The 14,675-nt window shown below is 17.9% G+C and overlaps 1 protein-coding gene across 1 annotated transcript, besides 1 other annotated feature; it reads left to right on the top strand.

Moving 5' to 3' along the window:
- The first annotated feature begins 2,455 nt into the window (after positions 1–2,455).
- Positions 2,456–3,186: a repeat region.
- An 8,464-nt stretch (positions 3,187–11,650) lies between these two features.
- On the top strand, positions 11,651–12,627 carry PRELSG_0021200 (Plasmodium exported protein, unknown function; the record flags this gene model as incomplete). Its single annotated transcript, XM_028679804.1, has 4 exons — positions 11,651–11,653; positions 11,763–11,810; positions 11,913–11,949; positions 12,083–12,627. 4 exons carry the CDS (start codon positions 11,651–11,653, stop codon positions 12,625–12,627), a joined length of 633 nt encoding a protein of 210 aa, XP_028531075.1.
- Between the last annotated feature and the right edge of the window lie 2,048 nt (positions 12,628–14,675).

Below are 14,675 nucleotides of genomic sequence, written 5' to 3'. Positions count from 1 at the left end.
GTTTGTTTATTAATATATATATACATCTTTGTAATTATAAAAAAAAAATTAATAATATTTTTTTTTTATATATAAAGTTTTTTTTTTGATGAGAGATCATGTTATGTTATGTAATGTTATGTTATGTTATGTTATGTTATAATATGTTTTAATTTTTAGTGTAAATAAAAATTAAAAGAAAGAAATGTTATGTTATGTTATGTTATGTTATGTTATGTTATAATATGTTTTAATTTTTAGTGTAAATAAAAATTAAAAGAATGAATGTTATGTTATGTTATGTTATGTTTTAATTTTTAGTGTAAATAAAAATTAAAAGAAAGAAATGTTAACTTATTAAAACTTAAGAGATAAGAGAAATATTTATGTATTATTCAATGTATATTTTTGAAATAACATTGCATATCATAAAATTTTGACTTAATAAATTGTTATAAATTATTTGTATGTTTTTAATTAAAAGAAGATATTAATTCTTTGTAAATAAAAACTCATAACTGTTAATAGGTTTATTAAAAGATGCAGTAAAATTTAACTTCAATTAAATATTATGCATCATAAGAAAACTGTATATATATATATAATAAAAACTAATATATATATATAAACGTATACTTAGTTATACATGCTCTTTATTAATTTGTTTGTTTAATACTCTAGCAAAGTCATTAAACGGGCAATTAATAAATCAATTGGCGACAACGGCAGGAAAATCGAAACCAGCGCAAACAGAACCCATTTGATTAGCAGTCCAAGATGAAAGAAATAGGGGATCTTGGATTAAAAGTTTTTGAAGAAATAACATCTCTGAGAGAATCTTATATATTTAAAATTAAGAATGGGAATGATTCAACAAAAGTTAAAGTACCTGAACATTTACCAAGATTTGATACAGAATCAATAAGAGGTTATTTCAGATGGTTCAAATCATTGGAATTTGCAGCACGTTTTCAAGGTTATTCCAAAGAAGAAAATTGTTATTTTGGTTAAAGACTAGTTCTACATAATTGCAAAGAATAATGGAAAATACTTTTATGGAATTAATTCAAGAAAATTAAGTAGTATAAATTGATGACATCATCATTTTGACGAAAACAATAATTGAACATTTTAAAGTATCAAGAAAAGTGTTTAAATTGCTTTTCTATAATAATTTAGGAATAAAACTAGAGAAGAGCTAATTGTTTAAAACATCTATAATTTATTTATGACAAATAATAGATCGAGAAGGGGTAAAACCTCATTAAATAAAATGAAAATAATTATTGAAATTCAGAGCCTAAATCTAAGAAACCATTAAGATCATTTTTAGGAGATGTGATTTATTAATTTCCTGTTCAGTGACTTTGCTAGAGTACTGAACAAACAAATTAATAGAGAGTATGCATAACTAAATGTACATATTTCTAGTATATATACTTATTTTTATTATATTGGTTAATAAAAATATTGTTATTAGTCTTTTGTAAAATAAAATGAGCTGCTAGTCAGGAAAATGTAAGTCAGCCACACACTGACAAAAAAAAATTTAAATTATTTTTTTTTTTGTGTTAGTTGGCGTTTGCTCCAATTAAAAAGAGAATTAATTTTTACTTACATAAAAAAACTCAAAATATAAAAAAAGTGTAATGTTTATGTTTTATTAAATGTGTATGTATTGAAATAACACTGAATAAATCAAAGTTTTATTCAATGCTATTTGTTATAGATTTTGTGTGTGTGTTTTTAATCAAAAGAACATACTTATTTTTTGTAAATAAAAACACATTTATAAAAGTAAATATATATATATTAAGAAATACAGAATAATTTAATGTATAATATAATTATTATACATTATAAAATGCCAATATGTATATAATAAAAATAAGTATATACATATAAAAAACGTACATTTAGTTATATATACTCTTTATTTGTTTGTTCAATACTGAAACAAAGTCATTAAACAGACAATTAATAAACATATATATAGTAATATTTATAATATATAGCATTTAATTTTGAATTAAGAAATTATGTATTGCTTAACAGACATATTTTATTTTTACAAATGTATTCTTATTTAGAAAGAATAAGTATATTCTTTTAATTAAAAACATACATACAAAATTAAGCTATAACAAATAACTTAAATAAACTCTAAGTTATTCAACGTTATTTCAAGATACACATATCCAATATAGCATAAGTATTATATTTTTTATACATTAATTTTTATTTTTCAATCAAAAATTAATAATCTTTCAACCGAAAAAGTTTACTTCTTCAAAAAGAGAATTAAAAAAAATACTTTTTTTTTAAAATTACAATTATATATAAAAAAAAATATAGCTATATATATATATATTTTTTTTTTATAATTAGCATCAGTGTATGTTTGGCTTGTATTTCCCTAACTAGTAAGCTAATTTTATATCACAAAAGGTTAATAACATCCTTTTATTAACCAAGATGATAACTATATAGAAATTATATAAATAACATTTCTGAATGGACTTCTGAATTAGTTCCATAGTTAACCAAAAAGAAAAATTTTATATTGAAAGAAAAAGATTCTCAGACAATAGAACAGATAAAAAGAAAAATCTCTCAAATAACTTATTTATCATTTACAAAACATGAAGATCCTTATACTTTTAGTATTAATGTGTCAGGTTATGCTATAGAAGCAGTATTAAACTAAATAGAAGATAATTCTAGTCATACAAGATTTATTCATTACGCGTCAAGAAAAATGAGTTTTGTTAAACATAAATGGAGTAAAACCGAAAAAGGGGTATTATCAATGATTATATATTATTAAACATTTAATAAATATATTAAAGTATCTAAAACATTAATTAAAACTGATTGTAATAGTATTATAAGAATATATCCTATTAATACAAGAGAATTATATAGATGGAAGTTTATATTATCAAAACTTAATTTAGAATTCGAACATACTGAAGGAGTTCAAAATAGCTTAGGTGATAGAATTACTAGATCTATAAACAACCAAACTGATCTTTCAACTTACATGACATAATATTTTAACCATTAGAAGAATATGAAGATTTATACGTTATTCCATTTTGTTAAGAAATTGATGTTTCTTTATGAGGAAATAAATCCAATTTGCTAAGAGATGCAATTAGAGATCATTCCCACGTTCATTATAAAACAGGAATATTAGACATACTTTGTTAATAAGGCGTGTTGCCAATCTTTTTGAACATTCTATAAAATGAAGTATACTATAATTTAATGTTTATTTTTGAATGTAGAATATTTGAAAAAATACGAACATTAAAGTATGTATACTAAAAAATTTTATCTTTTTTTTTTCCTAAAGACTCTTTTAATTGAGAAAAGTGAACTTTTTTTATATATACACAAAATTGTTATAAAGAAATATATTTTGGAGAATAAATTGATAAAGAATTAATGTTAAAAAGAGGTAAAACTTATCACTTACTGTTTTTATTTTTTTTAAGAAAGATAGTATATGTATATTATTAAAACTTTATAGACATGGAGTATTTATCTTTTAACAAAAGTAAATATGAATTTTTGTAAAACTGTATGAATGTTATAAATTCCTAATATATTAAAAGTAAATAAAAGATTTATTTAATGTAGCATTAATTAAAGGATTTTAAATACATTATAAAATAAATTGTTTATTTTGTATTGTATAGTGTAATTATATAAAGATAATATACTATCTTTTATGAGTAATTTTATAATAAATAAGTCAGTAGAAACGACTTTATACTATATTTATTTACTTGATTGCCAAATATATTACAAATACATTTGTGCAACTAATTAACAAATAAAATATTAATTTTTTTTTACAAAGTTTTTCTCTTTTTAAGATAAATATATATATATATATATTAATTGTTTTACTTCATATCTTTTGTTATTTGATACCTAAAAAAAAAAGAAATAAAAATATGACTATGAGAAAAGTTCTTTTCTCTAATAAATAAAATAAAATAATTTTTTTTTTCGTATATTCTATTATACACATGTTATATTGTTGTCTTCGACTTATGCTTTATGTATATAAGACAAAAATTATTCATATAATTTCCTTTATTAATATAATTAAAAATAGGTTGATATACCATTTATTTATTTTATATCTAATTTATTAGAGCCTGAACAAATGGAATGTAGATTTACACTTTTTAAGTATTAACAATATGTTGTCAATATTTATGAAAAATTCTTTTATATTCTATTACTTTTTTTTTCTTAGAATATTGCTATCAAATTAGAGTTAAAACATTATTTTGAATTTCTTTAGAAATTATACTACTAAATGAACAATAATGAGGCACAATTCTAGTTTATATTTATGTCATTAGAGTATGCTAAAATGAAAAATACTAAAAAATTTATGTTTTATGTTAAAGCTCAATGAAACTTCCCATAAACTTTTAGATAAATGTTTAAACCTTTTAAATATAGTGAAATTTTCAAATCAAGATAATAATACAATATTTTAAGATATTTTTCATTTCCATAAAATATGAAAGATAGATAAAGCTTTTAAGAAATTTTGAAAAAAGGTGATTATAAAAATATTATAAAAAGAGTTACCTAAATTCCATTAAATAGAAGAAATTATATTCTAAATATCGTTGCAAATCTTTTGAACTTTTTAATTTCTATTTTAACAAAAACAAAAAAAATTATTTACACATGAATTAATTATTTAAAGATAAAAATAAAAAATTAAAATATTCATCTCATATGCATGACATTTTCATGGAATTAAGAAAAGTTATATTTCCTAGACATTACATATATTTTATTATAGATATGCATAAATAATTAAAAAGAATGAATTAATATTAACATATATAATGTGCTTCTTCAATAGTTTTACTGAAATTTAACAAAAGTATTATTAACCTTTTTAAGTACCAGAATTAATGAAATTCTGTATTATAATGGTTTATCTATATACTTAAGATATTTAAGCAAATAACATCCAATTAAAATTGCTATCCTATATTGATTTATTAACTGTTCTATGTCTATGGAAGAATATTAGACAAATGAATTAATAAAGATCATGTAAAATAATCTTTACTAATTTTAATTATTGTAAAAATATACTTACGCTACAAGTAAATTTTATATATTCTCATTAAATAACATAATATTTACTTAGAGGCATTTATTTAATTTGATAAAAATATATCATTATTATTAAAACTTACATTCTCGTTAAATAAACTTGTGATTGTGTTTAAAATAATATTTTTATATAAAATAATAATTTACTTCAGAACTATTAAGATTTTTTCAAAAAATACACAAAAATTAAATATTAATACATATAAAATAGTTTTTGTTATTCCTTCAATTTCTAATTTAATTTTTTTCGTTTTTCTATTTTCGATCCAAAAAACAAAAAAAAAAAAATCTCTTTTTTTTTCTTTTTTTTTTTAAATTAAATTTTAAGAATATAATTAGCAAGATATATAATTTGTAAAAAAAGAAAAGAAAATATATATATTTTTATTTTGTATAATTAGCTATATAAGCATATATATTTTTTTTTTTTATGAATAGTTAATTATATATGGTCTCAAGTAGTAACCGTTTGTATCTAAATTGTTATTTTCCATATAATTTACTATTATTTTATGAAGAGTTAATTTCTATTTTAGCCATATAGCAGTAATAATAAAAAAAAGAGATTTTTTTTTTTTTTTAATTCTTTCTGTTATTACATTATCTTTATTAATGTTTATATTTTAATTTTTAATTTTTAATTTTTTTTTTTGAAATAAATTTTAATTATTATTATTACTTTTGTTAAGAGAATTTAATTTTTTTTTTTTGGAAAATTACAACATCATAAGGAATAAATATTATTTTATACATAATCAAATACTTTTATAATGAGAATTTAAAATTTAATAAAAATAAAGAGAAAAAATGATTAAATTATTTAAACACTTCTTATTAAATAGTTAATGTGCTAAGAATAATAAAAATATTTAATTAGAACATTTTTATTTAAAGAATTGTAAATTTTATATTAAATAAATTATTTATTTCATGTTTTACAATATAATTATATAAAGAATATTTATTTATAATAAAATTATTGTTACAATAAACAAAATTAATAAATTAGGCAATGTTTACTCTTTAATAATTTGTTTGTTCAATATTATGCAAAAGTCCTTGAATAATCAATTAATAAACTTTAGAAAATTCTATAATACTTATATTTAGAGGTATAAACAAAGAGAATTAAATTAACAATAGTTGTATTAAACATAAAGTATACCTATTATTTAAAAGAGAATATGAAAAATATAGTGTTATGCTAATTTCAAGTGGCAAAACAAATAATATTACGCAAAATCTTAACGCGAATAGTCTTAAATTTCATGAAGATATAGTTACTATAATGAGTTAAAATAGTGAAATAATACTAATAATAAAAATTATTTTACAAGCACTATTTTATGCCAACGAAGTATTAGAAAAAATATACTACAAAGAAAGTATTTCAAAAATTCATTGCGTTATTATTTTATTAAAAAAAAATCATCACAAAAGTAGAGTATAATTTTTTAGTGAAATAAATGAAAACTACCTTTTATTATATGAACAATATTTTTTTCAATTCATAAATTTTTTTAGAGTTAAAATATTTTTTATTATTTTTAATAATTATAAATTACAATCATTCCTAATTATAATATCAATTTAAATCATTTTTCTTTTACATTTAATAGCAACAAACATATTAATGTTAATGAAAAAGGAATTTTATGTAATTCTTATTATTATATATTAATTATTTTTTTTTCTTTATAATTTTTATTTTTTATTTTTTTTTTTTTTATCATTATATAATTATTTTAAATATATTTATAAGTAAATATGTTAAATGCTATAAGTTTTAAAATATTTAAATTACAATAAATGTTATTAATTAATGAAATGAGAAAAATATAAACTGTTATCAAGATTTAAAAAAAAAAAAATGAATATATATAAATAAAAAATTTGAATAATTAAATATAATAGCTTATTTTATCAATTTTTATTTGAATTTTACATATTTTATATTCAAAGGAATTAATTTTTTTTAAAAGTTTTATTCTTCAATGATTTTAGTGGATATTTAATTACTTTTGTATTATACTAACAAAATTTATAATAATTATATTGGGTGATTTTTACTAATTTTATTTTAGAATAACTTATTATATATAAGATATATATTATATAATATATAATTCCTACATAATTATAATACACAAAATGAAATAATCAGCTTATTTCATTTGACATCTATAATTATTTTACTGAAATTACATTAATTTAACACTTTTTTATTTTTAATTTATTAAATGATTTATAAAACATCAACATAGTTTAATAAATCTATTATTTATTTCTTTTAAAACATCAATATTTAATATATGCAAGCTTTAAATAGTAATATAAGCTTTGATCAAAATTTAATTCTTGTAATTCATAATTTTTTATTTCATTCTATCATTAATTACTTATATATTAATTTTTCAATAAAAAAAAATTATGATCATTTTCATATTATATATTTACTTAAATATAAAAATATGTATAAAAAAAAAAAAAATATTGTTAATAAAAAAAAATAAAACTCAAAAATTTTTAGTGTTCTCATTTTAGTATGCCTTTTTTTTCAAACGCTCTGCTGTTCTCAACGAAAATTTTAACTATTTTTTATTGTATCCTCTTGAATTCTTAATGAAGTCTATAATATTTTTTATTGACTAAAGAATAAAAAGTGTTTATTATATGTTATGTAAATACTATGTGTTAAAATGTACATATTAAACAATGTAAGTTTTTAATTCATTATAAAAGTATTAATTATTTTAATAATCTAATACGGATTCCTCTTTATGATTTATATCGAAATATTTGTTTAAAACTTTATTAAGGTAATTTAATACTCTATAAATAATCATAAATTCTTTTTTTTTTTTTTTTTTACATGGAATATAATTTAAAAATAAAGTATTTACATTGTAATTTAAATTTTTGTAAATTTTTATATTCTAATATAAATATTTTCTTATGTTTTGTCATATTGCATCAAAATTTAAGGAAACATTAAATCTGTCATTTTTTATTATTATAATTACTAATATATTTTAATTTCATATTATTAAATTTTTTTTATTTAAATTCATATTATTATCATTTGATCTACTATTAATTCACTATTATTATTATAATATAGTATAGTTTTATCATTATTACTTCTATTATCATAATTATTATTGTATTCACCATAATTAGGTAACTTACAGTAAAACCTTTTTATTTATAAATGCTGTTCATAGCATGCAGTAAAAGATTTAGGCACAAAAATACAATATCATTTAATTCCGTCTTAATTAAATTTTAAATATCATTTTGAAATTATTTTGTATATTTGATATTATAATATTATTATTAATTATATAATCATTATAAATTTTAAGTTACATTTTATTTATTATAAAAATTAAACAAGTAGTATTGTGATTTTCAATGTTTTTATTGCAATCTTAAATATATCAATGTATTTTATGTTATGCTTACTTTCATTTTTTTTTTATTATTTTAAAGTTTTAATTTTTAGAACATTATTGAAAGTTCTTTTCATATTTATATTAATTCATAAATAAATTTCAAAATATACAGAAATTCTATCCTTTTCATATTACTATAATTTAACATGTCTACATTTTATGCCCTAAATATAAGAATAAGTGAATAATGCACAGTAAAAATTTTTTTAAAGCATTTAAAGAGTTAAAAATAAATAAAAAGTAATTTAGAAAGATAAAAATATTAGAAAAGGTGTAATATATAAGGAGAATTTTATACTGTAAAAGAAAAAGCAAAAAAGAACAACTGAAAAAGTGATATTATTTCTTTATTTGAAGCTAAAAGGGATGAATAAAATAAGTATACGAAATCAATGAACATGGAAAATATAATGAAGAACTTTTCAGAAAAAAACACAATTGTTATTTTAAAAGGACAAAATAATAAACTAAAGAATATTTATGAAAAGGAGTATTTCTGATTTCGTAGACAAATGAAGGAATAAAAAAGTATATTAAAAAAATATAGTATAAAGAGAGAAAAAGGTAACTTAAAATTATGAGAAAGAAATAGAAAAGAAATAAAAATTCACAAACAAAAGAAAAAAGTAAATAAAAAAAGAAGAAAAGATAGAAAAAAAAAAGAAAAATATAAAGAACATATAGAGGAAGTAAAGAAAAGGAACTAATCTATGGTAATAAGGATCAAATTAAAGTAGAAGTTTATGATAGACATACATATTATAGTAATGGATGAAAATAAAAAAGAGGAATAATAATTAAGGAAAGATGTTTTTTTTTGAAATTGGATTGATAAATTATAAAAAGAAATGATATCATATAAAGATGCAATAAATGAAGAAATCATTATTAAGAGAGAAGCAGAAATACTTAATTAGAAGGGAAAAAAAGTGTCATGAAAATGATGAAATTATAAAAGAATAAGTGAAAAAAGGAAAAATAAGAAAATGCAGAGATATTTGAAAAAAATAGAAAAAGAAAAGATAGTGCAAGAAAAAGATCAGGAACCAACATTAGTTTAGTCACATAATGAAAATAATGTATAGAACATAAAGAAGAATGATTTAAAGAATTGCTATAGGAAGTTAGAAAGAAGAAGAATATGCAAAAAAGAGAAATAAAAATGCTAAAAAAGAAGAAAAAAACACTTTATAGAAAATAGGAAGCAGAGTGAATATTAGAAGTTAAAGAAAAGATGTCTTAAAGCATGTAAAAAAAAAAAAAGAAAGGGCAAGAAATATCACATAAACAAAAAAAGGTATATAAATAATTAAGTAGAAAAATTAAGAAATAAGAATATTATAGTATATAAGAAAAAAAATAATTAAAAGTTAGAAACAAATATCTTCCTTAAGAGTTGAAGTTGGAATAGAAAAAGGAGAAAGTAAATGATATAAATAAAATAGAAATATCAAAAATAAAGAAAAATGTGAAAAAAGGAATTAAAAAGTTTTAGAAAAGAGGAAAAGCATTTAAAAAAAGTGAAACAATAAAAAGATGCTTGATAAGACAAATATGTGAAAATGTAAAAATAAAAACATAAAAGATTAAGATAAGGATAAATTAAGTATTTTAGATATAACTTTATTAAAAAATCTCATATACTGAATATTATGTAATAGATTATACTTTAAAGTAAAAAAAAAGTGAAAAATAAATTAAAATAAAAAGGAAATATAAAGTATGACTCAATAAACTAACAATATAAAAATTATACTTAGCAAAAAAATTCATTAATTAAAGCAATTTCATAGATAAAAAACAAATTTTGCTAGATATATACAAGAAACAATAAAATTATATGAAAAACTGTCAAAAATGAAGATTTCATAATGTAAATTGTTCACTAAGTTCTTTAAATAGATATATAAAATTAAAAAAAAGTAATTAAATAATAAATTTATAATAGATAAATATAATTTAATTTAAATAATAAAGGCAATCAAAAACTTCTAAAAATAAAAGGATAATTTAAAAAAATAAAAATCAATAAAAAGGAAAAGCTTGTATTATCTTAAAAGATTTTTTTTCATTATTTTAGTACACATAATGATCAAAGGAAAAAAAAAAAAAAAATAGCTTTTATTGTTTATTTTTAAATTTATTTATTTAAATTTCTTTTTAAATTTGAGTAAAACATTTCTAATATAATTTTTTTACGTGATATAATCATTCCCTTTTTTTTTAATATAATTTACACACTTTTTCAGGTGATTTTTATATTTAATGTAATTTTCTATTAAAAAATTTTCAAATTTTATTATATATAAAATTCAAAAAAATATGTGTATGTGTTATAATAAAATAATTTTAATAAAATTAAAAAATTAAAATTTAATACATCAAAATGTCAGAATAATGAAAAATAATACTATAAAACTTTCATGAAGAAGATAAGTGGAACTTTGCCGTTTAGAAAAAAATCATTAAAAAGATGCTAATAAAAAGATTGTTATAAGAAAATTCTGAAAAAATAACGGTAAAAAATATTGATAAAAAAACTTACAAAAGTTAATTATATATAAGTAATTTAAAAAAGAAAAAATTGTAAGTTATAAAAAAAAAGTGTGTATGAACATAATAAATTATAGATTAATCTTATTTTTTTTTTAAAACGAACTTTACCTTTTTTTTTATACAAATAAATGTTACTAAAAAATAATTAAAAATATATAAATAGCTAGCTCATAACATTTTATTAATCAAAAAAAAAAAAAAAAGCTAAATGATATATGAAAAAAATACCAATATATATGTAAAAATATTGGATTAACTAAAAAAATATAATTCATTTAATATTAAAGTTTTCTTAAAATAAATTATTTATAAAATGCCACCTTATTAAAGTTCAACATTTAAGGCTTACACTTTTATCTATCCATTTAATTGTATTGTTTGAATTTTTTTTGGGTAATTTAATTAAAACTTATTTGCAAATTTTATGAAATTATTTTTTCTTTTTTGGGTTCTGTTGATATTTTATTTTTAAATGACATTATTTTTCTTTTAGGTATGAAATGGTTATAATAAATAAAAATATATACAAGAGAGAAAATTAAATTTAGAAAAAACTAAGGATTTATTTAAGAATTGTAATGATCTTAATAATATAGCATTTATACGTCATAGTGTATAGTATACCAAAAAGTTATTTATTTAAATGTTCTTTATGCTGTGGTAACACGATTACAAAAAATTGCGTTGTTTATTCACTGGGGAATTAAAAACAAGGAATACAAAAAAAAATTATATAAATTCTACTTTTTTTTTAATCTTTAGAATGCTATTGCTGGTGCTTTTATATTTTTTGTTACAAGTAATGTGAAATTTACATTTAGAAATATATATTTTTCTTTTACTTTTATGATATTTATTTCAATTAAAATTCTATTAATTGAAAAGAATATATTAAACATTTCATTTTTGAATTAAACTTTAGTATGTTTCAGAATCAAGAATTGAATCACCCTTAGAATTAAAACGCAGTAAAGTTCATCTAAGAACTTTTCCAGAATTTGAACAAAAAGAAATAAATAATCCTAAAAGTAAAACGTCTTATATAAATCTAGATAAACTCTGGGAAAAGGAATGTGATGAAAGAAGAAAGAATTTGTATAATATGAGTAAGAATTTATTCTGGAAATGGAAAAAGACATGTATAAAGCATAATATACATTTTAATTGGGACATGGAAAAATGGAGTATTTGGAAAGATATAATGAACAAAGATATACTAAGAGAAGAACAAAAAGATAAAAATGATTACACAATTTTTAAGGATAAAAATTATAATTTCATTGAATTTAATCATTTTATTATAGGAAAGAGAAGTTCATTCAAACTCTTTTGTGAAAATATGTTAAAAAAATGGGATATATTTTATATGAACTCTTTAAAGGATTGGGATGAACACAAGAAAAAAATTATTAAAGTTGATGAAAAAAAAAAGAATAACAAAAAGAAGATAAAAACTTTGAAAATAAGAAAAAAATAAAATCAAATAATGGTAAAAAAATTAAATTTTTTTTTAAAGAATTACGACTAAATTTAAGAATTAAATAGACATAAAAACAAAAGACAAAAAAGCAATGCTAAAGTAGGTAAGGAAAGTGTAAAGTATTATAATAAAGATAATTCTGAAAAAAACAATATTGTAGAACATAATAATAAAGAAATTTCTAGTTCTACCTATTATAAAAAGGGAAATAAGAAGAGAAAGAAGTTGAAGATGGAGAAGATAATTTAAGAAATAAATATGCATATATATATGTATATAAATGAAATAAATGAAAATAAAAATGAAAATATTAATGACCTATAAATTTGTTTCATGAATATATGTCTTTATTTATTTTTTTTGTGTATAAATATAAATAATTTTTTTTGTAGAATGTTGCTTATGGTAAGTTTTTTAGTATTTTATCATTTTAGTTTTTTTTTTTTTTTTTGTTATATATTTTAATTATTATTACTTTGATATTGTAAATAAAGTATTCTTAAATATATCCATCTTTGAAATTTTATACGAGGAACATAGATAGATATATAGAAAAATACATCTGTACATATATGTATTTCGTAGAAATATATGTTATAAGAATAGAAAGAAAAAACTAGTAAAAAGTGTAACAATTTTTATAAAAAAAAATTTTATTTTTGTTTTGAAAAAGAATTTATTTTTTATGAGTTTTTTTTTATTTAAATTTACATATTTTTGCAGATTAATAAATAATATTTATGAGTAGATCAAAATAATTATAATAAAAAATCATTAAGGAAGGACTTTATAGATAAAATTAAATAAAAAGTATTTATTTATTTTATATTATATTAATAAGTATTTAAACAGAAGATAATTACTTATAATAAAGTAATTTTATTATAAATAATATTAAAGGAACTTTTTTCTAATGATCTTTATCAATTTGATTGTTTAAAGCACTTTGAAAGTATTAAAACGGTCAATTTATGAATTAATTGTAGACAGCTTCAGGATTCATCAAATCCCAAGCTAACCTCATATGATTAGCAGCAGCAATTCAGTGGATCAATATGTAAATTTGTATGTATAAATATTATGTTTTTTCTTATATTTAATGAGTTTAAGATTTATTTTTAAGTAAATTTGAATTATAATATACAGAAAATATAACAAAAAAATTTTATTATTTATTTAAATTTTTCATTCTAAATGTATATTCTTATTTAAATCTTATTGTAAAAATATTCACAATCATACAAATATTATATTATTATGTTTTTTTTTTTTATACTAAATAATTCATTAAAAAATAGATTTAGAATAAATCTTCTTATAAACGAAAAAAAAAAAAATGATATAAAATTTTTTAAAAAAAGTAAAGAGATAATTTATAAGCATGATACTTTCCAAATAAGTTAAATGCTTAATTTTTGTTCTAATCTTAAAATTTTTTTTCTTTTTTGGTTCCTTTATATTTTTAATTTATTTTTTATTTAAATAAATAATTAATTTTCCCTTATACTAAAAAATCACTAAAATGTGTATAATAATAAAGTTGTTAAAGAAACCTACAAATATCTGGAACTTTCAATTTTATTTGTATTATATATTATTCCTTTTTAAATAAAGAAATACTTCCTAATAGAATTAAAATTATTTTTTATATTGCTTCACCAATGATTTACAATAGGTTTTATTAATATTTTTTATATCTAGGCAAAGCCAAGAACAAAAAAGAATTAACAATGTATGTTAGAGACTTAAAGTAATATTTTAATAACTAAAAAGGTTATTGTACATTGATTTAATAATTGGTTTTTTAATGTTTTTTCTTGAATATTCAGCAAATAAATTAATAAATAGAATGAAAGTGACCTTTGCTAACTTCATTCACAGTAAAAATACTTCTTATAACAAATAAATAATATTTATATAATAACTATACATAGTATAAATAGCTTATTTCATTTGATATTTTCAATCCTCTAAATAAAAATATTTTATCTTAGTATATACAATATAATATAACTAATTTATAAGATGTTCATTTAGTTTAAAAA

The sequence above is a fragment of the Plasmodium relictum genome (assembly GCF_900005765.1).
Source record: "Plasmodium relictum strain SGS1 genome assembly, contig: PRELSG_00_v1_238, whole genome shotgun sequence".
NCBI lineage: Eukaryota > Apicomplexa > Aconoidasida > Haemosporida > Plasmodiidae > Plasmodium > Plasmodium relictum.
Note: the sequence above shows the minus strand (reverse complement) of the source record. Positions and strands in the feature narration are given on the sequence as shown.